The sequence below is a fragment of the Tyto alba genome, unplaced genomic scaffold, assembly GCF_018691265.1.
Source record: "Tyto alba isolate M040663 unplaced genomic scaffold, T.alba_DEE_v4.0 Super-Scaffold_18, whole genome shotgun sequence".
In the NCBI taxonomy this organism is placed as follows: domain Eukaryota; kingdom Metazoa; phylum Chordata; class Aves; order Strigiformes; family Tytonidae; genus Tyto; species Tyto alba.
The window spans coordinates 22,971,406-22,992,258 of NW_024881280.1; the positions used below are offsets into that span (position 1 = coordinate 22,971,406).

At 43.4% G+C, this 20,853-nt stretch overlaps 3 protein-coding genes across 9 annotated transcripts in view; 2 read left to right on the forward strand and 1 right to left on the reverse strand.

The window, feature by feature from the left end:
• The first annotated feature begins 6 nt into the window (after positions 1-6).
• On the forward strand, positions 7-8,013 carry BBOF1 (basal body orientation factor 1). 3 transcript variants are annotated; one of them, XM_033008612.2, is made up of 7 exons: positions 7-424; positions 2,047-2,117; positions 2,532-2,676; positions 3,090-3,589; positions 5,072-5,176; positions 5,951-6,019; positions 6,757-8,013. In XM_033008612.2, exons 1-7 carry the CDS (start codon positions 128-130, stop codon positions 6,791-6,793), a joined length of 1,224 nt encoding a protein of 407 aa, XP_032864503.2. In that variant the 5' UTR covers positions 7-127; the 3' UTR covers positions 6,794-8,013. The 3 variants fall into 3 exon arrangements, 1 of the variants encoding a protein (XP_032864503.2); XR_006165174.1 differs by lacking the exon at positions 6,757-8,013 and having other exon boundaries at positions 5,072-5,273; positions 5,863-6,199; XR_006165175.1 differs by lacking the exon at positions 6,757-8,013 and having other exon boundaries at positions 5,072-5,273; positions 5,951-6,199.
• Positions 8,014-8,222: 209 nt separating this feature from the next.
• Positions 8,223-20,278, reverse strand: ALDH6A1 (aldehyde dehydrogenase 6 family member A1). 2 transcript variants are annotated; one of them, XM_042791141.1, is made up of 12 exons: positions 20,192-20,278; positions 19,958-20,023; positions 17,374-17,448; positions 15,837-15,998; positions 15,168-15,246; positions 14,319-14,621; positions 13,474-13,595; positions 13,037-13,226; positions 12,146-12,327; positions 10,499-10,678; positions 10,200-10,298; positions 8,223-9,758 (listed from the first exon to the last, which is right to left on the reverse strand). In XM_042791141.1, exons 1-12 carry the CDS (start codon positions 20,249-20,251, stop codon positions 9,654-9,656), a joined length of 1,623 nt encoding a protein of 540 aa, XP_042647075.1. In that variant the 5' UTR covers positions 20,252-20,278; the 3' UTR covers positions 8,223-9,653. The 2 variants fall into 2 exon arrangements, with proteins under 2 accessions (XP_042647075.1, XP_042647076.1); XM_042791142.1 differs by lacking the exons at positions 19,958-20,023; positions 20,192-20,278 and adding an exon at positions 19,653-19,737.
• A 254-nt stretch (positions 20,279-20,532) lies between these two features.
• The window catches only part of LIN52 (lin-52 DREAM MuvB core complex component), a 66,331-nt gene continuing 66,010 nt past the window's right edge, over positions 20,533-20,853 (forward strand). For 2 of the 4 annotated variants that reach the window (XM_042791167.1, XM_033008647.2), the window contains exons 1-2: positions 20,536-20,682; positions 20,760-20,834. In XM_042791167.1, the coding sequence (XP_042647101.1) occupies positions 20,664-20,682; positions 20,760-20,834 (94 nt within the window). In that variant the 5' untranslated portion in view covers positions 20,536-20,663. Of the gene's footprint in view, positions 20,683-20,759; positions 20,835-20,853 lie in introns of all 4 variants that reach the window. The other 2 variants (XM_033008644.2, XM_033008646.2) reach the window with 2 other exon arrangements.

The following is a 20,853-nucleotide window of genomic DNA, read 5'->3' on the forward strand; positions in this document are numbered from 1 at the left end:
CGTGCCCGTCGCGCGCGTTGCGCGTTGCTGGGGGGGGGGGGGGGGGGGGGCTGCGCCGTCCCGGTTTCCACGGGGACGGGCCGCCGCGCGCGCGGTAACCGCGGCAACGGGCGGCGGCGGTGGTGTCATGGCGGGCTGGCGGCGGCCGCTGTGCCGCAGCGGCTCCTCCCGTTCCCGCAGGCCGGCGGCGGCGGCGGCCGGGCAGGCGACCCGGGTGTCTGAGGAGAAGCGGGACGAGGGCGACGCGGCCCTGTGGGAGCACCGGCCGGCGGCGACCGAGGCGTCCCGGGCCGAGCACCGGCCGGCTAGCCGCCGGCGGCCCGACAGCGCCGCGGAGCTGCCACGGCGGCGGCAGGAGGCGGGCAGCGAGGCGGCGGCCGCGGTGTCGTTCCTCGCGGAGCAAGGCCGGGAGGAGGCGGAGGAGGTGTGCGCGCAGCCGGGCACGCGGGGGAGTGCGGGGTCCGGGGCTGCCCCCCCTCGGTACAAGGGAGAGAGCGGTGTACCGGGACGAATTCAGGGGAAGGGGCGCCGAAATGGTCGGGGGCTTCAGCACATGGTGTACGAGAAGAGGCTGAAGCGTTCGTTCAGCTTGGAAAAATGTACTGGATTGTTTTCTTGACAGAGGGTGAGGAAAAGCACTGGGTTTATAAAATACAAGCTCTGTAGCCAGAACTCACTTCTGTAACGGTCCAGTGCTGTAGAGCTGGTTTTGGTTTTTTACAAAGTGAAATGAAATCATACAAACATCTATGTGGATGGACTGGAGCGTCTGGTACACACTTTAAAGATATGTATGGAGGAGCTAGCAATTGGTTGTAAGCAGTATCAGTCTGCCTGATTTCTCACTAGTCAGGTCAGTTAGGATGTGAATGCTAGTATTGTATCATTTTTCAACTACATAAATCATTTAGAATATAAAAATAGGGAATGTCTTCCACTAAGCACTTACATAGCACATGACCTAATCAGGGCTACTTTGGAGCTATAATACAAATATTAAATAGTAGTATTGCCTGTAAAACATTTCAGCCTGGAATAAAAAAGTTTCCCAGCTGACTGATGACATGAAAAAAATGCCTTAAACAATTCAAATGCTTTGCTGACTCAGCTCTGCTGGAATTTTTTCCAAGCACAAGAAGGAGCTTAGAAACAACACCAGATGTTTTTGTGGAGACAAATGATTGGTCAACAGCATTTTGATTATTAATATATAGCCACTTTTAAGCTAAGATATTAAATATGCGTTAGGCATTTTTCCAAGAGTGCTTTAAGTGTTGGACTTCGAATGATCCTGATGACTGAATAGACAAAGCAAAGCATATTTCTAAAACTAAGCATTAAACAGTGTGAGTGTGTGTGAATGACTGTCAGTGATGTGAAAATACGGGCACAGATGAACTATGAGGTGGAAGCAAAGCAATGATACAAGTCAGAAGGTTAAGTGAATTTTATAGATTGTGTAAAAATGTGATGAAAACTCTGGGTAGTTCCAGAAAAGACTACCAAAGCCCTTCTTGAAGAGAACCTCCACACTTTTAGTTATATGGCTGAAATAAAACACCGTTATTAAAGAAATTTTATTCTTTACCATAGTTAAAGTATGGAGATTTCAAACAGGTGACATCAGGAAGTGGTTGTGAGATTGGAGAGGAGTTTTCTTAAAGAAAAAGTAAAGACTGGCAGGCAGTTAAAGAAACTTTCATTAGAACAAAATTATTTTTCCCACTGACTACTCTAGTTTTATATATTTTTCACGGTTCTTTACTGAGCATTTTACAATTTCCTGTGTCAATACAAGTATGATGAATGAGTTGGAGGCTAGATGCAGCTTTCCAAGGAAAAACATGGCATGTCAGGATCCCAGAAAGTCTGTATTTTCCACTTCCATCAGGAACTTCTGTGCCCTGGGGGGTTCATTCTTCCTCTAGCAGGAAGTTGGGTGAGCTGAAAACTGTGGGTGTGATTATAAAATTTACACTGTTTCAGGTTTTAGCTTTGGTGACACAGGTCTCATGTAAAATTTAAACAGGCTTTTCTCCGTTTCAGAAAAGACTGGAAGAAGATGTTGAGAAAAAGCAAATAATGATGGCAGAGACCGCCCAGTGTGAGGCTGTTCTGTAAGAAACACTTGCTTTTCCCATTTTCTACTTTACAAAACCATTTTAGCACTGTGTTCTAAATAACAAGTTGCCCATGTTACTACATGGACTTTGAAGGGCAAAATCAGTGACGACCTAGGCTGTTTTTATATTTCAAATGTCAAGAACATACCAGCACTTACATTTAAACTGTAAGACCCATGCTGGTTCCAGGGGAGAACTGGAGTTAATATTATCACAATGGCACTGCTGTTACTTTCATTTTCCCAGTCCAGATGTAAGACTAGAAGCAAAGCTATGAAAACTTGGTACAAACCTGTAAGGATTTTACAGCTTAGCTCTGAAATCAGGACACTGAAATATTGATTTCAACATAAAGCAACCAAGAAAGTTTGTGATTAAAGCTTTTGGATTTTGTTTCCCTCTGTCCAGGCAGCTGAACAGCACCGGAAGAGAGGTGTTGAAGGAGAATGTTCATCTTCGCAATGCATTTGCTTACCAGCTGAAAGAGACAATAGAATTGAAGAAAATCAAACAGAAGTTAGAAGAAGACAGAACTCTTCTGTTAAAGGAGAAGGTTTCTGCTCTGGTTTTAATTCTGTTTCATTCTCCTCCAGGAAGGGGTACACCTATATACAGATGTAAATTTATTGAGACCAACCTCTTCCCGGTCAGATGTCTCCACAGTTACTGAATTCAGAGTTGTCTGAAGACAAGCTCTTATTCTATCTTAATTATGGTGGAGAAAGAAAGGAGGGTTTCCTACGCTAGCCCACTGAGAATAGATCCCTCTGTAATGTATACTACATACCAAGCCTTTTTTATCTGGCTTCTCTTGTAAACAAAACTCTGATCCCAGAGAAATGTTCACTCCAGTGTGAAGGTGCCAGCATGTTTACTACCGTATCGTTTTTTGGGGGGGAAAAAAAGCAACCTTCAGATTTGGTGCAAATTAAATAAAATCCCAAATAATTTATTATCATCTTTTAGGAAACCAATGAGGGTTTGATTCGAAAAAAGATGCTACAGATCAATCGCCAGAAAGCACAAATTGGAGATCTGCAGCATAAAGTGAAAAAGCTGGAGATGGCCTTATGTCACACGCCCAGAGGATCTGTGAGAGAGACTCAGAAAAAACAGCATCAGGCACTGATAGAAAACCAGGCAAGCATGATGGAGATCAAGAAACTGCAGCAATTACTAGAAATGAAGGATCGGGAGATGAATCGAGTGAAGAAACTAGCCTGGAATATCCTAAATGAGAGGACTGAGGTGGAAAGGTTCTTCCTAGATGCTCTGGAACATGTGAAGCAGGAGATCATATCCAGTAGGAAGGACTATAAGAGAAAGGCCCAAACTGCCTATTACAGGAAAATGATGGAGGCATGTGCAGGGAAGGAAGAATTTCCCAAAATCAAAACTTTCAAAAGCAACATAAATAGCACAAATAGTGTGTACAGAGACCTAGAGGAAGCACAGAAATGCTACTGGTATTGAAACGTTAAAAATTCATGTCTATCTTCCTAGCACATCTAAAAAAGCCTTTATGTGATAATCCTGTCTAGATTTGGAATGGTTGTGGAGGCTTCTGTAGTAAGAGTAACTGTATGAGGTGTAATATCCCATCGGTTAGTAATGACTTTGTGGGCATCTAATTTCAACGAGGCTATCACTTTTTGGTGATTATTTTTATGGATTAAAGATAAGCTTGAAAGAGCTTTTTGCATATTCTGCAATGTGCTGTGGAATTTGATATAGAACTTTCAGTATAGCCATGCTTCTGCAGGTTTTTTTTATAATTACAGAGTTTTTAATAGTTATTGTTACTTTTCTAATATTTTTGGTTTTATAGGCATTGCTCTTCTGATATTGTTCTTTTGCTTTTTACTCAGTCCAGTGAGCTAACAACACTGAAGCCAAAAAATTACAATTAAGATGCTAACAGCTCTTTGCTATGTTGCTGCTCATTTTAACAGAAACATCCAGCAGATGGCAAATCCAGTCTTTTTTCAGCCATTCTTTCACAAGTCAGAAGCCCCTGCTTTGCATTGTGCTGTCAAAGGCTGTTTTCCTCAAGCTCTGTAGTAATCTAAAACTTAAGCCATTACATGAAATAGACATTGACATATCAAAAACAAGCGCACATGCAGTGCAGTACTGACTGACTGGCTTACATTTTATAGTGAATAAAACAAAATCTCAGATTTATAAGTGTGAGTATCTCAGAATTTGTATTAGGATGCAGCTTAATTTGAATTAGAGCTACACATGCTGCAGTGGCCAGGATTACAGGTCTCCCACCCCCTGCTAGAGATCTGTGCCTATGAACTGCAGCACTGTCCAGGCAGTTGGATTTTTAAGCCATAGAGTTAAGGTCCTCCATAGATGAAGCTTATGTACATCTTTAGTGAGAGACCAAATTACCCTATTCCCAAATAAAATGTTTGCTTAGTATGCACTGGCTATTGAATAACGTGGCAACACATAATCAGTCAGAATGCTTTGTTCAGTTCAGGTTATCTCAATAGCGCAGAAACACTTCATGAAAAATCAGAGGTGAAAGTAGTTATTGAGATCTAAGGAAGTTTCTCCTTGGAGCAAGAGAAGGGGAAGACTGGAACTGAGAATGAAAATTGGTTACATGTGTTGACCCTTTAAGTATGAACAGGAGAAGCAAGGGAAGGACAATGTACTTGAGATGTTGTATTAACCCCCTCCCAGTATTTATAACCACTACATGTATAACAGAAATGATTGGCTTTGTTCTATGGCTCTTTAGAGAGCCATAGATTTATAAGTCGAAAATACAGCACTGTGTGCTCAGATCTGTTTGTTCAATTTACACGCTATGAATAGCTGAGCAAGAATAATGCAGATCTAGAATTTAAAACCTGTTTTACACATACAGAGTCCATGAGAGATACGCATTTCAAATTTTCTTCTAATACATTGATCTTTTCTGTGTTTTTCAGGGATAAAATACAGTTTGAAAAAGTGGATATCAGTGAGTTGACATGGGAACAAAAAGAACGTGTTCTGCGATTGCTTTTTGCCAAAATGAATAGCACAAACCCACAGTAAGATTCTGTTTCTCCAGTAGGTGAATGCTGAACTTTCCCTCTTACAGGAGCTGGATAACTCTAGGTCAGGGGATTCCAAGAAACTGAGTCTAACGTAAGAATCTAGCTGTGTGTCTTGGTATGAGATCCTTTAACCTTTTGAAAAAGGTGATTTAACTTTTTGAAAACGTTGATACAGTATAGACTTGATTTTGGACATGCACCAGACTGTACTGTTAGATCTTTGTGTGTAGCATCAAGAGAAAAGCAAATGTAAGTAAATTTTAGTAGTACTGAGAAAGAGAGAAGTGAGAAGAATTAACTTCGTTCAGTGCAGTGGGATTAATTTTGTTCAGTCATTAATGAATCCCTATCCATCTTTACCAAACAAGCAAATAATGTATATTGTGACAGTAGCACTCCCCATGTATATTTACCAACATCCAACAGCACACATATGGCTGAAGAGTATGAAAGTTTGAAGGATGGAATACAAACACTTCAGTTTGACTTATGATCAAACCCAGTTTTTAAAACAAACTGGTTTTTATTCATTTCTCCTCACTCCCTTTTAAATGTAATGATTTTGCCACAAAATACAGAATTCCATAGTGTACTGAACTCATGTTTGATTCATAGTGCTGATTTTAGAGTGTACTGCAATAGCTCAGGTGCCCTGGCATTTCTTTTCCTGTTTATTTTAGAAAACAAGTTTGGTGTGGAATTAGAAATCCAGCTGAGCGTAAATCACCATTAGATGAGGATTACTTTGCTCTTGTGTCTTCCTCACAGGAAACACACCAGCGTTTTGGCTACTTCAGCTCCAGGTCCTGACAACACTAAAGAAGAAAGCAAAATTGGGTAAGATAGTCAATTATACCACACTGTCTAACATCTTCTCAGTCCTGGTTATATATAAATTAATGCAATTACCTCTGTCATCCCTTCTACTTTAGAATGGTTTAGTCTGTTTGAAGATCTGCATTAGTGTGTCTATACACAAATAAATGTATGTGTCACGAGAGAGGGATTATTCTGAAATATCTGGTCATGTTATCTTTTAGCAGCAGGCATTTAGACTTAGCTCTCATGAAAAAAATCTCACGCCTCCTTAAAGCCTCCTCTTACTGAAAAGCAGCTTTATGATTTTTTTGAGGATTCTTTTTTGAAAGGCCACGATCAGATAAGGAGATGCATTTTCAGCTAGCCCAGTGAGTTTTGACTAAAAGGCAAAATCTATTAAGTTGATGTTGCATTCAGTATAGAATCACTTAGAGAGAATGGACTGGAGTGACGATTCACATGCCTGATTTTCAGATATAACCATATAGCTAATTATAACACTCAAAGGCAAGCAGTATCAACTTACCCTGCAGGAGTAAGTAGGGAGGAGTTCTGGCATGCCATCATGTCAGACATGAAGCAGTCAAGCACACAAACCAAAATGTAATACTCGGGCATCAAACAATCAGATAAAGTTCATAAGCAGACCTGTAGAGATCTACATGGGAAGAGAGACACCTCCTTTGGAGGGGCAGACTGCCACTCCAGAAATGGGAGTAGAAGTGAGTTGTTGCCTTTTTTTTTTTTTTTCACAGACAGAAAAAAAACAGACGTGGAAGCCACAGGCCCTAATTCTCAAAGGTGCTTAAACTGTTTTAACAAAAGTTTTGGATTTAAAGAGTATCAAACAGCTTTGACAATTTAGACTGCAGTACCTTCGAGGCAAGAAACAATTTTTAATAGGAGACAGAAGGTTGACTATAAAACTGTATTTGAATAGCATCTAAAGAAATTCATGAGAGACTTTATACTGAGATTATATTTTTGTATAATATAAAAAGAAGATATATTCTTTAGCTTAATTTTTAATAGTGAGTGCTGAAATAAAAAGAATAAACAAGTGGGTGGAAAACTAACAGCAGTGAGATGAGGCAGGTACATCCGCAGCTTGATCTAAAAAGGCATTTCATTAAAAAAGGCAGATACAAGATTTAGATTTCTAGTACAAAATTTAAACCCATCTGTTTAAAAAATGCTGTTGGAAATACAGATAATCAGAAAAGATGCTTGCACACAAATGAAGAGATTATACAAGTGTCTAGAATAGGTCTGAAGAAAGTGCAGGGATACTCCTGGAATTCTTCAGGGAGCAAGTAAGCTTGATAATAAAGATTGCTTTTGTTACAGGAGAAGGTAGGTTTTAGAATTTCTAAAGGCAAGATGTGTAATGGGTTTTAATAGGACAACAGAAAAGTCAGAATAGCAATACTAATTAAGAAGAAAATTAAGGTGTTTTGAAAGTGAATGACTGTAGACAATATTAGAGGCTGTTAATTAGTATTCCTTTCCCAGGTGCATGAATGAATGCCAGTGTCTTAATGGTGATTTACCTAGAACATCTTACCTTTGCAAAGAAAAATGCTTCTCCCAACCTAATATTCATTACACAGCAGGTTGGATTATCAGATTCATCATCTTCTGCAGTAATCTTTCTGCATATTCAGATGTTAACACCACAGAGTAAGGCAGCTGTACACTCTGCATGAACAACAGCCTCGGTAATTACTGACTCATCTGCACTTTTCATTTTGGAAGTTATCTTGTGAGCAAAGCTGCTAATTCTAAATCCCATCTGCTGCACTGCTGCGTTGACTACATGTTTGAAATATATCTGAAATATAGTTATTTTCCTCCTTCTTAAAGATTTTATTCTTTCCCAAGCCAGGAGCTTGGAGGACCCTGTAGAAAGCACTAGGATTCAGACTAGTTGTTAGAACTCTGTATATAGGTGTTGCCTTGATTTGATCAAGATATATTTTCAGTTTGTAATAAAGTAAGTTGCGTGAAGCTTACGAGGTTTTGCGATCAAACGATGTGTATATGGAACAGAAACAAGGCATTCCTTGAAATGCTGTATTTGTACAGAGGTCCTTGAAACACTGTAAAAGGAAGATGGATGCGTGGGTTAGAGAGTCACAGACCAGCCTCTGCAAGGAGCGGAATAAAGTCAACATCACACCTATATAATGTCTTACCAAGGAATGGTCATATTCTGCAGAAATGTATTAGTATGATTTTAATTTGTGATCAAATTGCAAGGTGAGAATTTCCCTCTAGGGTATAGCAGAGGAAAAAAACGAGGTACAAACATTAGTGAATGCACAGCAATTGCACCAATACATAGCTGTCAGTTACAAGGTATCTTCAGCAGAAGGCAGGATACAAAGTGTTCACATTCAGATGGTTTAATTAGAACGAGTAATGGTTACAATCATTAGAATAGTAATATTTTCCATGGGTGCTTGAATTCTCTGCAGATCCCTCATGGCTGCATCATCATCCAGGAACCAGGAATAAAAATAGAGGCTCTCCAGATCCAAATGCCCAGATTCTTAAAAACAGGGTATTTCAAATCTTACCCTTCTATAGTAATGGGACCTGCTGTCTCTGGAGAACAGGACTATGTTTGAGCAAACGTGACAAGGAGTCAATCAATCAACACAAGAAATGCAGCTATAGCTGGGAAAAGAAACCAACAGAACAGGCCTAGCTGCTCTGTGATTTAAAAAAGTGTTCTTGCTTCCTACTGACCTGTCTATTCTGTCTTCCACCCAGAGCCACATGATGCTGTGACATGAAGATACACATACACGCTTATGTTTCTGCTTCCACAGTTTCATTATGTTATGGGACCTGTAGGCACGTATTTGTTAGCACAGTAAAAAGGCACCAAACAGCTTTCAGGTATAACGGAATCAATGTCAACCTGGAGAATACAAGCCAGATGCACAACAGGGACAGAAGTTTTCAAGCTGTCAGAGGCATGGTGAAGGTCACTGTACCATAAAAGAATTTCTTTCTTCACCAGGCAGCCCGTTCTTTCCTGAAAAATCCTTAGAACACTATTTCCCAAGTGTTTTGGAAACTGCTGAACAGATGAAAGACTTGACATATTCAACTCCCAAACTGGCTGTCTTCATTGTATGTCAAGTCACTTCTATGAGACATCCAAAGTCCCAGTCAGTTATACCACTCAAAATAAGTACTCAACTTTGAGTAAGGTGAAGTCAAAATCTTAACATGTAAGATAAAGAGGTAAAGAAAACTGCTACGAGATGTAGCCAGGAGTGAGTCACTAAGGCTAAAGATATTAAAGTGGAAACTGGAGTAATGTTCAAGTTCAGAGGGTCTGGAAAGAAACACAAACTAAGACCAATCTCACTGTCTACCCTTTCAACTAGATTAAGGTTGTTTCATCTGTGATAGGTTGTAGGAAAAAAAAAAAATTAGTTCAGCTAGCCAAAAAGCACTGACAGCAACTGAAAACCCAGACTGTGCGTTACAAGAGCCTGCCTGATCTACATAGAAACAGAGGTCCTTGAGAAAATGGAGCTTTCTATTCATTCCCATGGAAATTATGATAGTCAGGACAAAGCTGGAAGTGCAACATAGTAGGCGAAGGGCACCAGGAACAAAATCTGCAAAGGCTGATTTAGTTTCCCATAGTTGGCATAACCACAGCAGGTTTGGTTACGGTAGCATCTTCCTCTTTCCATTGAGAAATTATAGTTTTCAGCTGTGTGTAGAACTGTACTCCCTGGAGGAAAGGAGACACATGGATCAAATGTTTGGCCTTATGAATTCTTCAGGTCTGCACTAATGGTATATCAAACAGTTTTTACTTTATCTACAGAGGGTTGAGTTTTCCTCTGCAGGAACAATTCCTGTCAGCCTGTTCCTTTTACCAATTCCCCAAAGATTCTGATTCTGTGAGAAAGCTTGATACTTAGTTCTTCCTCCATTCTCAAAACTCCTAGCAAAAGACTCGGTTTTTTATATTTAAAAGAAAAAAAAAAAGGAATTGGCTATTGTAACGTGCATGATGGTGGCTGTGATTACTGGCTGGTCTTCAGTTTCCTGATTGAGACGGCTTCAAAGTCTCCTTACTAATGAGGTCTGATGACCATCTCCCTATTGCCATTTATAATGTGACTTATCACAATTCAACCCAACAGAGTACTCTGAATCAGTAAGTTACCTGCTTGCCGTAGAAATTGGTGTCCCCTCTGAAAGAAGCACGAGAGCCGGTGAAAGAGAACATGGGCAGAGGTACTGGGATAGGAACATTGACACCCACCTAAAGTGAAGGAAAGCTGCCATATTAATCATGAAAAAGTAGCAGATTGCAGAGCACTTTCCAAACACTACTTCATTTTGTTTCCTTAAACCTGAGGCTGGGTACTGTTGGCTGAGCAGTCAGCGACTAGTCACTGCAGCTGCATGGCTACCCACTGTAAGTGGTGAGTACTAATAGCAACAATCCTGGCTTGAACATACCTGCCCCACATCTACTAAGTGAGAATATTTCCGAGCTGTGGCTCCATTGGTGGTGAAGATTGCAGTTCCATTTCCATAGGGGTTATTGTTCACCATCTCAATGGCATCATCCAAAGTGTCTGCTTCCAGAACCACTAAGACGGGCCCAAAGATTTCCTCCTTGTAGCAAGTCATGGTTGGCTGCCAAGACAAACAGCAGAAAAAGCAGCTTGTATGTAGGATATAATAAACAGGCTATAATAAAAATATCCTAGTAAACAGGATATAATAAACACACATGCTGCTAAAGCTCAGGGTATTCCTAGAATCACACATCATATACTGCATTGTCACAGGCCATCCCTCAATCCTTCCTGCCTTTTCACCGTTTCCCATGCCCTCCCATCTGCCCAGTCCACTAAAGAGGGTACCACGTCACCTCCAGAGCGCTTTCTGCTCTTACTGCCTGCCTAACCTCACTCACAGGTCTACTCTGACCAAGGCTGATTAAGACTGGGATTAATTCAGCATAGTTTACTTCAGTTCTTATTGACGAAGTGACTAGAACCTGCTATCCTTTCCAACTCAGCATCCAGGACTTATGTCTGATAATTAGTAACATCTGGCGAATACCAGAACACCAGTTGGAGAGTACTTTAATCACTAATAGCTAATACAGAAAACTATAAAACATTCATTTGACAAGTTGTAAGTTTTACGTGGCTTACTGTATTATTAACCACTGTATAAGAAAACACAAAATCTCACTGAAACTTTAGCTTTTGAATATCTAACAATATTTATGACACATCACAGGCAAGTGAAGTATTTTAAGATATTTAATGAAAGTAAGGCAAGAAAATTCTGAGATAGATTAAAAGCCTGAATTATATAATTGCACAAAATCAATAAAATCCTAAGAACACAAAGTACAACAGCAGAATTATCAAGATGGGTTTGCTATCATGGAATCACTCATCAAAAGGCCCACGAGGAATTGAACACTTAAATATTAAGGAAATCATACCAGCTAATTGCATAAACATAAAAGAATGAATTTAGTTATGAAGACTCATGTGGATGTGTACCTGGTAAAGAATATTCCCCCACAGTAGTTTCCATCTGTTGCGCACCATGCATTATATTGAGGGGCTGACTCAAGGAAGTTGTGAACATATTCAACAATAAAGAGATTTTGTACCTTATCCTATATGATTATTGTGAAGATTTCCACAAATATTTAGCGTCTGTTTCTGCAAGTCCTTAAATTGCAAACTGCAGGAATGTATAACAGAGGAAGGAAAATTGCAAGTTTGGCTGTTCATCATACTCTTCCTTGGGCATCTGCTGGCCATTACTACAGATAGTACACTGTGCTCGATGAACATTTAGTTTAACACAGTACAAGCTGCTCATATATTTAATTGGCTGCAATCCATTCAAGTTAAGCTTATTAACCTCCTTCAGAGTATGTTGCACTACTGCAAATTCATTTATCACCTCCACAACAGCATTACAATAAGCACTTCACTGGAGTTGTGCAAGGGAAGGCTGAGCCATTTATGGGATTTCTACATGGTGATTATTGATTACTGACTGATTTGGGTAACACGTTTTTCAACTGACCCTGCAATATACACTATCAAGCACTGGCTTTGGTCATCTTACCTTGACATTGGCAAGGATCGTTGGCCCAACAAAATTGCCATTTTCATAGCCCTTCACTTTGATATTACGTCCATCCAGAAGAAGGCTGGCACCTTCTTTTACTCCTTTCTCAATCAGATGGCAAACCCGCTCCTTAGCTTGGGGACTGATTAGAGGCCCTAGATCTGCTCCAGGCTGGTCTCCTGCAAAGAGGCAGAGATGCCAAGTTTTTAATCCTGACAGCTTCCTCTTCACAGGCATCATGGAGATAACTACACTAGCAGGAAAAATCTGAAAATTCTGATGTTTCTGAGACACAAATCAAAGATTTGAGATATTAATGAACATGAGCAATAGCCTAAAACTTTCGTAATCAACAAATAAGAGAAGTCATAAGCATAAGCATGATTTTAGATCACCAGGAAGCCAAAATTCCAACAAGAGACTCTTCTCAGAAAGGAAGCTTTTCCCCTTTGCAAGATGTTATTAAACATAAAGAAAAGTAATTCTCCTAGAATTAACAACAGTCTAGTTTTTCCAAAGTAATTGTTTCCATTTTTCCTTTTTATTACATGCTTACTGCAAATCGGAAAGATCTCTTAATGAGGTTGCGACATAAATGGTAGGTTTAAGTTAAACGTAGGACATAATCTCAAAGCTCCAGTTAAAACAAGACCGATCCTGTAAACCTTGCATCACAGCCATACTGCCAAGCCTTCCTACATATTCCTAACTCCAAGTCTCCGGCTGTGTTTGCCAATCCAGACAATCTGCTAGCTCCCACTCCTACACATCGATCCTATGGTGCCAACAGCAACAACAGACACACTGCAGCATGGCAGATACTCTGACCTAAAAAGTTACAACTGTACAGAAGTGAAGTACCTTGTAAGAAATTATCACAGTCTCTACCTGCATTTACACGTAGATTTTTGGCTCTGTCCACAAGCTCTGGCAGCCATTTCTGAGCTTCTCCCACCAGAATTGCTGTAGACAGGGCCATGCAGCGCTGGCCAGCTGCTCCAAAAGCAGCTCCAACCAGCTGGTTCAAGGTGTTCTCTTTATTGGCATCGGGCATCACCACACCATGGTTCTTGGCTCCCTGAAATATAACACATACACAGTTTCCCATTATTAACAGCCCCAGCCCACTTTTTTAGCTCTCTGGCAGTATCTTCAGATAGTAGCTATGACTCTGCTACCAACAGGCTGGCAAGAAGGGCAGCCTCATCACTTAACTATCAGTAGCAAAGTCAGCTTCTGCTGCTGAGTGGTGTGGTCTCTCTTTAACATTCACAGGAGACAGAGGCAGTCTATGTGCTGAAGTGTGCGCCATTCGGAGGCATTACCATGTTGGCCTGGACTCTCTTGCCATTCCGGGATCCTCTCTCATAGATGTACTCGCCAGCCTGATTAGATCCCACAAAGCTGATTGCTCTGATATCCGGATGGTCACAAATGAAATTCACAGCTTCAAATAGGAAATAATACATTATAATTGTGGTGCACAAATGCTTCCCTCTGTTCCCATCCCCGCAGTGCTAAATCTCTGTATCTATCTTCTTATCAAAATTCTTGCCTTGGTATTTCCTAAATCTGAGTTCCCCCACTGCCTGTCTATGCATCTCTCCAGCACTACTTTCTCAGCACGTGTACTCCCGCTCCTGTCCTCATACACTTGGCTCTCTGCCATCTCTTCGTGCTTTGGGCATCTCCCAAGGTGCCCGATTGATGCTTAAGTGAAGTTACTGTTGTCTATTTGTATCCTCATGTTCTGAAGCTACTTGTGTGCTGTAAAAAAATATCTAGGAGCTAGATATTAGGAGCTAGAATATTGGCATCCACTGCATATTCAGTAAGGCATTTAATTGTTTAGGCTTCCTTGGGAAACTAAGATGATATATCTACTTATTTCAGTTGGAGCTTAGGTTGCTAAATAGAATTTGAGCACTTACATGCCTCAAGAACTCTGACCCCAGCCCCCAAAATTTAGTCCACCATATCTCCTGGAATATTTGGTGAAAGGTGGCAGAGATCTCCCAGTCACCTCCTTTCACCTCCACCAAGAGGGCTGAAGCATTTGTCCAAACCCATCTAACAGCAGCAATATCAGACTCTCCACGTGGTACCTCCACCGAACATACACCACAACACTTACACACTCCAGCCACCTCCCAAGCAGGGCTATTATTACCTTCATGTTGTCCATGGATGATATTCAGGGTCCCATCGGGGGCACCAGCATCCTGAAACAGCTTGGCAAGGAACATGAGTGCTCCTGGTACGCGCTCAGATGGTTTCATCAAGAAGGTGTTTCCACAAACCATAGCCATGGGGAACATCCAAAGAGGAATCATGGCTGGGAAATTGAACGGTGCAATTCCAGCACACACGCCCAGAGGCAGACGGTAGGTATAAGTGTCCATGTCTTTGGTGATGGAGGGCATGGTCTCTCCCAGTATTAGGGATGTCACACTGCAAGCATGTTCAACCACCTCTGCAGCAGAAAGGGCAATATGCCACTGGATGACCTGTTAACAGTTAGTCCCCAAACTCCCTTCTCACCACTGCCTTGACCCAAGTCTTTCTTCCAGCCTCTTTTCCCACAACTTAAAACTCATTGTGCTCCAGAAAATCCCTTTGCTCTGCCAAGCACTGTGAGCTCATTGTGAATGGATTCACTTGAGTGCAATATATGTCATTGTGACAGGAGCACAGACACAACAGCCCCAGTAAAAGAACAGGTATAGTAGTATTGTATCACCTAGGATTCAAACTCAGACATCTGAGCACAAGTAAGAAGTTCTTATCCCTTTACAGCAATTTGTAGTCACTCCTAGGAAAAGGAAGGATCTAACAACTTGGAAGTGATTTAAGGAAATTCTATCTAAGGGAACTTTTTGGGTTAGAGTTACAATTGCCCCTTTCAGTAGGAGGCTCTGAAGGGAGCTACATGTACACACTCGCAGAGCAATCAGGAGACCTCCTCCCTTCCTATGGGTTCTCAAAGACCCTTTTTTAACAGCAGGAGCCAGCAGCTTACGGAGGCCTCGGAAAACATCTCCCTCAGCATCAGCCAGGGTCTTCCCTTGCTCAAAGGTGATGAGTTTTGAAATTTCTTTCTGAAAATGGAAAACACGAAGTTTATGAACATTAGAAATGTGTCTGCCCGTGAAATAGGCTTCAGGGATAAGACAGTTTAACAAAGCTGAACATCACAATGAACAGACTAAGCAGAACTTGGAAAAGCTTACACTGACTGATTTGCTCCTTGTGGACAAGAGCCAATAAGACACATCAGTGACATTTTAGAAAAAACAACTGTGGGTTGTCTTGTACTCTATGGCTTTCAGGTTTCACACCACAGACACACTGAAAAAGCAATCAGGGAAATCCAAAGACAAAGTAACATACTTTTCCTACTTGTCTTTACCAAGTGGCACGTTCTCACCAAGGCTGAAAATTCCTCTTGTGGTCTTCAGAGAAAGGGACAAATGCAGAATAACATTCCCTAAGAAGCACTGCCTCTCTGTCCCCATTTGATGAAGAGTGCTTTGCTACACCTCTTAATGACAGCGTCTCAGTTGACTCCTCAATCATGGCAACAATGCCTCATCAAGCACTCTGTAATCCCTGAGTGTCTCAATTTACTTCCTAAAGTCAACTGCAGCGCATTCAGCAACAGCTATCACACACAGTCGTGGTGTCTCACCAGATTGTCTTTGATGAGTTGTTGATAACGCAGGAAGATTTGCTGCCGACTCAAAACAGATGTTTCTGACCAGTTCCAAAAAGCCTTTTTGCAAGAAGCCACAGCTGCCTCCATCTCACTGGCTGTGGCTTTTGGTACACGGCCAACCACTTCATTTGTGGCCTGAAGGTAAAAAGAAACTGCATCAAAACTCTTTCCATCTGTCCCTGTCAAACATTCAATAGTCTCTTCACACCACACGCCCAATATCCTTGTTCTACAAGGAGCTGTACTTCTGAGGGGAGAGCACAGAAGAGGCTCCTTCCTTGGTGCACACAAAAGGCCTGGGCTACTGGAACAGTTCTGAAAACCTACACTCTACACATCTCATGTCAGACACCAAGAAAGCTGCAAATGCAGTGCTGATTTCCAAGTTGGAGTCGAGGTGACTTGTCTATCTTGAAGCTTCTACACAGTATAAGGCAAAGGTTTCTGTGGACTGTAGTCTTTTCCCTCTGCATCATATTGGTTCATCTGCTATCCCTCTTGTGCATTAAACAAGGCAAGGTTCCTCTGGAAAAAGCAGTAAATGACTGTGCAATTGATATCAATGTTAGTTTACCTAGACCACCAGGCCAAAGCAAGATTTTTACAAGCAACAGTATTTTTACTTTAAAAGCTTGGTTTTGCCAGTTTAACCTCCTTCAAACACACTCTTAAATATTAAGTCTGCTTTGACATGACATAAACATCAGGTACATCATTAAGAGATAAACTACTCAAAACAGGAGAAATAAAATTAAACAAGAACATTGGTCACCACATAGAGAGACCAAATGAGCTTCGTGAACATGGCTTGCAGCTCTGATTGAGGCCACAAAGCAAATCAAAATAGGGCTTTACAGAGAAAAGCTGTAGAAACTGCTGTCCAAATGCTTACTGGGGGAGGTCAGAAAGGTCAGAATTCTGAGTACAATCTCATTGCCATTTGTCTTTGGTGGAGGACTCAGACAAGTAAAAGGGCTACTAATCTAAGGTTATTTTGCACTGCACAGCATCCAGCCTCTAAATTCACTGTTAACATTGTGGCATTACAGACAGAAGCTCTCTGAAAGGAGAGAAGCTTCGGCCACCAGGATTTTTTACCTTGGTCTGACTGAAATCAGTCTCTATCAGGACTCCACATTCAGCTGGCATCAAATCACACCCAGTTGATTTCACATACAAGGTAAAAGAAACCCTTCAGAAATTTGACATACTGATCACAAAGCCTTTCTATGAGCAAAAAAAAATGTAAGTAGAGTTTAAGGTTCCTTTCTGGAGATCGGGGTTTTACTACAGAGGGGAGATAAAGGAGGTCATCACTTTCCTAAGACTGACATTTCATGTGAAAAAGAAATTGAGAAGCAATTACACAATGCTAAGCCCATCTTAAGCTCCAAGTCTAAACCTTTCTCAATAAATGCATGTACTTTCCTTTTTTGCCAAATGCTTGAACTGAGGCACAGACCCTTTGCACAGTGATCACTAATATATAAGCTGAGACTATTTCACCTACCGGGTTGTGGATATCAATCCATTCAGTAGTTTTGGACTCAACAAACTTCCCATCAATGAAGAGTTTGGTTGTTGGCTGTGAAGGACAAAACACTGGACAATGAGTGACCTGTGTCTCAAGACACCTAAATACCAGCATGCCTTATTGCAAGCCTTCATCATTTACTGTTATGCTGCCCACTAGAGTCTAGATCCAGTATTTACAGCAAGACCACAGGCTAAAATTTTTTATGTTCCCTGTTCCGTTTTTCTCTCACCTTACACCAAAATGGCCAAAATTCTTTCTAAAAGCGGTTAGAGAAAAAAATACATTGTTATGCTTATGTTCAGAACTATTTCAATCTACTTAATCACCCAATGTTTACTAAGTTAGAAAACTGAAAAAACAAAATTCATAAATGTTCAGAAAAAACAGTTAATAATTCACACTGGGAGAATTCCATGTACCCAGTGCACACTGTATTACATGTTTCCTTCCCATCAAACCACTAAGTAGGGTAATCTCTCCAGCTCATAGCTACGAGCATAACAATGGACCTTCCCCAATCCCCACTTGGTCCTGCAGCTAACTAAGAGCAAGGAACCTGCATCTGCTGAGCTCACGACTGTTCTAGCAGGCAGCACAGAAAACAGAACTTTCCAACTCAGATGCTGAGGAGAGAAAAAGAAAGCTTGAAATAAGGAGTTCAGGTAAATGTAGGGCAGAAGGAAAAGCAGAGGTAGAAGCTGTAACTAGCACTGAACAGGCAACAAAACTGTATCATGCAGGAAAACAGATTGGGACTGTATAAATTTGGAAACTAGGAGTTGATACGGGGAGGTAAGGAGAGAAGTAGGAGAAAGCAAGAACCAGTTAATCATGCACAAAACAGTGGCTTTGGGGAGAACAGATAAGGAGAAGCATCTGCTGTATGAAGAACAGAAATGAGACGGATCAATAGAACTGGGATATAAACCCAAATATATCAGGAAACACTGTGGAGAAATTAGAATATGGAATCATGAGAGGGAGATGAGAACTGAGGTGCTATCCAAGTCTAATGAAGGGAAAGAGATCAGAGGAAGAATGAGGAATATAAACGGTGTTGGCTAGACAAGTAATGACAGTGAGAAGTTGATGAGAGTGAAAAAAGTGAACAGCAATGAGAGTTGGGACAAGCTGAGAAAGCCTGGAGATGAGAAGCTAGGATAAGAAGTGTGAAGTAAGACTGTTAATGGATAAGCAAGACCTAGTGATTTGGGAGGTAACACCAGGAATGAATCAAAAATAAAAGGTTGCAGATGATTATGTAGTTGAAATTACACTTGGGAGAGAGAGGCAGTAATCTGTGCCTACGACAATACAATCCCCTCTGGAAGCTGGAAGGAAGCGCAGGAAATCTGAGGCCCTTAACTGAGTCTCCTGACTGTAAGAAAAGGTCTTCTAGTGCTGGTCTATAGAATGACACACTCCCACTGCTATCAGTCACTCCATTAGCCCAAGTGCCATGAATCTGCAGTGGACCTACACGTGTTTTACGCTTTATGACCCACATGGACTTCAGGGCAATGGAATTTATATTTTTTCAAATTCCTTAAAAGGGATATACAGAAAATTGCGCATGCAAAGAAAAAAATATTTTAAGCAAGCCAGGAAATGCTGAATTAAGGTTGATTGCACTTTTTCCATACAATCACCACCTTTTTTTTCTGTAGACAATGAGCCTGCTGTGGGACTACGGGCTGTAGTAAAGCAGGCTATTTGGAGAATCATGATTTAGCTGTTCAGAGCTTGGAGAGTGTACAGTCATGGATACCGGAAGAAAAAAGGCACTGTAACAGTCAAAGTTGTTCAATACTGCCCAAATGAAATCAGATCCACTCTCACCACAAACAGATAATATGAGGCCAGTCCACACAGCTTGAAACAATCTTTTTTCACACATTATCATTAGTCATATATTCTATATTCATTTTTGCTGATCTTATTGAGGAGATACAACACATGGTAAATGAAATCTAAAAATTGGGAAAAAAACCCCTGGCTGGTGTATATGTAGCACAGGGCATGGTACTTACAGAACATGGAGAAAACAAACCAGGACACGATTAACTGCACTAACATACCGCCCTTCGGTGTACCCGCTGGGCCAGGCAGGGCTCGCTACAAGCAGCAACGTGAGGCGCTTCCCTGCGCGGCTGCTCCGCGACCCGCGGAGGGAGCTGCCCAAGCGGGCCCTTCGTAGCTCCGGCGTCAAACAAGTCTGACACCGAACTTTTTTGTTGTTGTTGTTGTTTTACCTTCCCTCCCGTTGAGGGCGAGGGCCCTCCGTGTCCCGTGCGCCGGCAGCCCCAAATGTTTGTTCCTGAAATACCAACCCCGCGCCACGGGGCGGGGAGCGGAGCCGAGCAGATCTAAGCCGAGCTGGCAACAACGACCTCACAAGACAAGACCCGAGGGAAGTCTGCGACCGGCTGCGGAGGCGCCCGGGGCTTTCCCGCGCCCTCCCCCCGCCCGCGGCCGCCCCTCAGCCCGGGCGGGGCCGCCCTCCAGACCCCGCGGCCTCCCCCGCCCTCCGGCTCCGCTCCGCGGGACGGGCACTCACCACCGAGGAGGAGGACAAAGAGGCGGCGGCTGAGACGATCCAGGGGGCACCGGCTCTCCACGGCAGCTGGACGGGAGGGGAAGAACACCCCGGTGTCTCAGGGCTCCCAACCGACCCCGGTCCCCCGCCGCGGGGCCGGCCAGCGCCCGCCCAGCCCCCACCAGATGGCCGCGACCCCCCCCTTCCCCCCCCGCCCCCCCGGAGCCGTTGCGGGGCCGGGGGCCTCCGCCTCACCCTCAGCGCCGCGCGCCTCCGTCCACCCCAGGCGCCGCGTGCCGCCGCCGCCGCCGCCATCCCGGCCGAGGGTCGCTGCTCCGCGGCCCCCGCCGGCGCCCCTCGCCCCGCCCCCGCGCGCTCATTGGCCTCCCCGCGCACCGGCCTCTCCCGCTCCGCGCGCCCCGCCCCCTCCGGAGGGGCCCTCGCAGCCCGCAGCCAATCGCTGTCAGTGAGACCGCCGGCCCCGCCCCCCGGCCCCCCCCGCCCCCCGTGCCGGGCCGCGGATTGGCTGCGGCAGCTAGCACCGCCCGTCAGAGCCCGGGATTGGCCGCGCGCGCCACCCCCTGACGGCGGCGGCGAGAGCGACACTCGGGGCTCGCGGACTGGCGGGTCTGCTCCCCCTCGGGCTCGGCTGCGCGTCACGTGCTGGGGGGGGGGGGCGGCGGGGTGTCCCGCGAGCCGCGGCGGCGCGTCACGTGAGGCGGGCAAGATGGCGGCTCCCGGGGACGGTAAGGCGCGAAGGCCGGGCGGCGCCGCTCCGTTCCGCCTGCCGCCGGCGCGGTGCCTCACCCCCTCTCTGTTCTAGGTGCCGACCTGGAGGCCTCGCTGCTGAGCTTCGAGAAGCTGGACCGCGCCTCCCCGGACCTGTGGCCCGAGCAGCGTAAGTTCGGCGGGCCCGC

Bases quoted from the DNA above. Each gene is read 5' to 3' on its own strand.
- ALDH6A1 (XM_042791141.1), bottom strand. From the start codon at position 20,251: ATGGCGGCGGCGGCGGCGGCACGCGGCGCCTGGGGTGGACGGAGGCGC. The intron at 15,247-15,836 runs GTGAGACACCAC...TTCCATTTTCAG, and splicing joins AACTCATCAAAGACAATCTG to AAAGAAATTTCAAAACTCAT. The intron at 13,596-14,318 runs GTAATAATAGCC...TCCTATTTGAAG, and splicing joins CATCCATGGACAACATGAAG to CTGTGAATTTCATTTGTGAC.
- BBOF1 (XM_033008612.2), top strand. From the start codon at position 128: ATGGCGGGCTGGCGGCGGCCGCTGTGCCGCAGCGGCTCCTCCCGTTCC. The intron at 5,177-5,950 runs GTAAGATTCTGT...TCTTCCTCACAG, and splicing joins ATGAATAGCACAAACCCACA to GAAACACACCAGCGTTTTGG. The intron at 6,020-6,756 runs GTAAGATAGTCA...TTTTTTTCACAG, and splicing joins AAAGAAGAAAGCAAAATTGG to ACAGAAAAAAAACAGACGTG.